The sequence below is a fragment of the Myotis davidii genome, unplaced genomic scaffold (genome assembly GCF_000327345.1).
Source record: "Myotis davidii unplaced genomic scaffold, ASM32734v1 scaffold954, whole genome shotgun sequence".
Classification (NCBI taxonomy): domain Eukaryota; kingdom Metazoa; phylum Chordata; class Mammalia; order Chiroptera; family Vespertilionidae; genus Myotis; species Myotis davidii.
This window is the reverse complement of record NW_006285487.1, coordinates 374,599-377,753: the sequence shown is the minus strand read 5'-3', so window position 1 is coordinate 377,753 and position 3,155 is coordinate 374,599. Positions and strand designations below refer to the sequence as shown.

The 3,155-nt window shown below is 54.6% G+C and overlaps 1 protein-coding gene across 1 annotated transcript in view; it reads left to right on the top strand.

The window, feature by feature from the left end:
• Positions 1-3,155, top strand: part of ABHD2 (abhydrolase domain containing 2) — a 69,249-nt gene that overhangs the window by 62,246 nt on the left and 3,848 nt on the right. The window contains exon 9 of the mRNA XM_006756278.2: positions 1,975-2,070. Coding sequence (XP_006756341.1) covers positions 1,975-2,070 — 96 coding nt within the window. The remainder of the gene's footprint in view (positions 1-1,974; positions 2,071-3,155) is intronic.

Genomic DNA, 3,155 nt, shown 5'->3' with positions numbered 1-3,155 from the left:
AGGGCTGCTCCCTCCCTGTCGGAAGCTCGGCCAGAGTCTGGCTCGACTGTCCAGTGGCTAACTTGGGTTAATTATTGAACCGAACCCTGTCCCTCTGCGACGCTGTCCCTGTGTGACCTCGTCCCTCTGTGACCCCGTCACCCTGTCCCTCTGCGACCCCGTCCCTCTGCGACCCTGTCCCTCTGCGACTTCCGTGTGTAATCCCTGTGCTGCCCCTTCGTGCAGGGCAGGTCCGGTCTGCACCTGTGCCTGTAAAAGCCCTTACAGCCCATTCTTTCCTTAGTCTTCCCTGGATGGTGCAGCCCTGCCTGGTTCCTGCCTGTCCCTCATAGGCGATCCGTGTAGACTTCCTACAGCCCTGGACCCTTCTGTTGGCCCTTGTGTGTTTAGTTAGTGTGGTGCCTAGGGCTGAATTTAAAAGTCCTGCTGTGATCGGGGGATCACAGTAAAATAGGTGTATTTCTCTATCAAAACGAGGAGGAATACCCTAACCTGTTTGGCTCAGTGTATAGAGCATCAGCCTGCAGACTGAAGGGTCCCGGGTTCGATTCCGGTCAAGGGCATGTACCTTGGTTGCGGGCACATCCCCAGTAGGGAGTGTGCAGGAGGCAGCTGATCGATGTTTCTCTCATCGATGTTTCTAACTCTCTATTCCTCTCCCTTCCTCTCTGTAAAAAATCAATAAAATATATTTTTAAAAAAAGAGGAGGAATATGCCTGTTGACAAAGAGACTAGGTTTACACTAATGTAGTTATAGCAGCTATAATGAACTTCATGTGTATTAAATTAAGTTTGTGGCTATATTTTTATTGATTTCAGAGAGGAAGGGAGAGGAAGGAAGAGATAGAAATGTCAGTGATGAGAGAGAATCACTGATCGGCTGCCTCCTGCCCTCCCCCTACTGGCGGATCAAGCCTTTTGGCTCATAGGATGAAGCTCAACCAAGCCACTTGGCCAGGCAGAATTTTTTTCTTAAAATATTGCAGTCCAGTGGAAATGTTGAGGTCTAAAATATTAAAACATGTAAAATATTATCTTTTGAATCGCTCCCTTACCATAAAAATACTGCATATTTTTTTTTTTTTATTGATTTCAGAGAGGAAGGGAAAGGGAAAGATAGAAACATCAATGAGGAGAGAGAATCACTGATTGATTGCCTCCTGCAACCCAGGCATATGCCCTTGACTGGAATCAAACCCGGGACCCTTCAGTCCACAGGCCGACACTATCCACTGAGCCAAACAAGCTAGGGCAGTGGTCGGCAAACTGCGGCTCGCGAGTTCTTCAGGGCCAGGTCGGGGAGTCAATTTGAACCGACTTCTGCGCATGGGCCACAAAGTTTCAATCGCACTGTACATGTGCGCCCGCACGTGGTATTTTGTGGAAGAGCCACACTCAAGGGGCCAAAGAGCCGCATGTGGCTCGCGAGCCGCAGTTTGCCGACCACTGGGCTAGGGGAACCCCCACGTGTTTTTTGCCTGAACCACCACCACCAACCGGCCTCTCTCGTTCTGTGTTTGCACAATTGCTCTTTTGGCTCCAACGTGGGACTCCATTGACCCCGACTATGAGCACCTGTTGGTGTGGCCCCTCCCCAGCTGAAGCAGGGACCTGTGGCTGCAGTTCGGCCACGTGTCATGTCGGCCACCCCTCCTAGCCCAGCCTCACACCCAGGCCTCTGGTGTCTTCATCTGCACATTACAGCACCGTGGAGCCCCCCAGAGCCCAGGCCAGAGACCCCAGCTTAGCACACGCAGGCATGCACTCCCCGCATGGCGGTCCAGGGGTGTCCGAGGGCCGGAGTCCCAGCAGCAGCTGGCCACACAGGGGACCAGGGTGTCCCTCACCCACCTGACCAGCACACTGAGCAGTGGCCACCTTCCCTCTGATTGAGGGCCAGGTCGGGGAGTGAACTTGAACCTTGGATCAGTGGGGTCCACAAAAGGGAAGCGATCGCTTCATTCTTTTTCTTTCCTTGGTTCAGATCTATGTGCCCCTCATGCTGGTGAACGCCGCCGACGACCCGTTGGTACATGAAAGTCTCCTCAGCATTCCGAAGTCTCTCTCGGGTAAGTGTCTTCCTGCTGCTCCCTCAGGCGCTCGGCTGCCTGCGGTCCTCCTGTCCCCTTCGCACGCTGTCCCTCCTGCCGGTGCTGGTGGTCAGACCCGACAGTGCCAGGCTGTGCAGGGGCCTGGACAGGGCCCCCCCGCCCCCCTGTGTCCGTCTGTGCAGGAGGCAGGCCCCTCCCTTACATCAGAGGCAACAGCGGAGTCCCTGCTGCTCAGGGTTATGGCTCCATTAAGTCTGAGAGTTTGACTGAAAGAGATATTTACTCTTCAGACTTGACCTGAAAAGCAAAAATAAATAAAAATCCCCGGGTGACAGCCAGCCTCTCCATCTGCTTTGAGGATAAAAATATAAGCAACTGAGAAAGCAGGCTGTGGCCGTGGGAGCGTTACCCAGGGCAGGTCAGAGCTAGAGGAGAGCTAGGCGGGGCAGCAGGAGGAAACCTGGGACTCCTCGGGCCTCATTTCCCTGCACATTCCCTGTCAGTGTCCTGTGTCACCCGGAGGAGGGGGGATACCTCTGGTTCTCTCGTGACCCCAAGCGAGGAGGGTAGATCCTGCAGCAGACGGGGACCCACGCCCGCCTCCAGAGAGCTCCGGGCACCACACCGAGTGTGTGCCGCGCGTGGGCTGGGGTAAAGTCTCTCCCCTGTCACGCGCCTTCCCCTCCAAACCTCGGGTCCCTGCACCGAAGTCGCCCACTCAGCCACGTGGGCAGCACCCAGAGAAAGCAGCGCGTTTGCTTCCTTCCCTGCACCCAGCCGTAGCACTGCTGCCGTGGCACAGAACCGTGTGCAATAGTGACCGCAGGGCCCTAACCGGTTTGGCTCAGTGGATAGAGCGTTGGCCTGCGGACTGAAGGGTCCCAGGTTCGATTCCAGTCAAGGGCATGTACCTGGGTTGCAGGCACATACCCAGTAGGGCATGTGCAGGAGGCAGCTGATCGATGCTTCTCTCTCATCGATGTTTCTAACTCTATCCCTCTCCCTTCCTCTTTGTAAAACAATTAATAAAATGTATTTTGAAAAAATGATCAGAGAGAATCATTGGTGGGCTGACTACTGCACACCCCCCACTAGGGATTGGC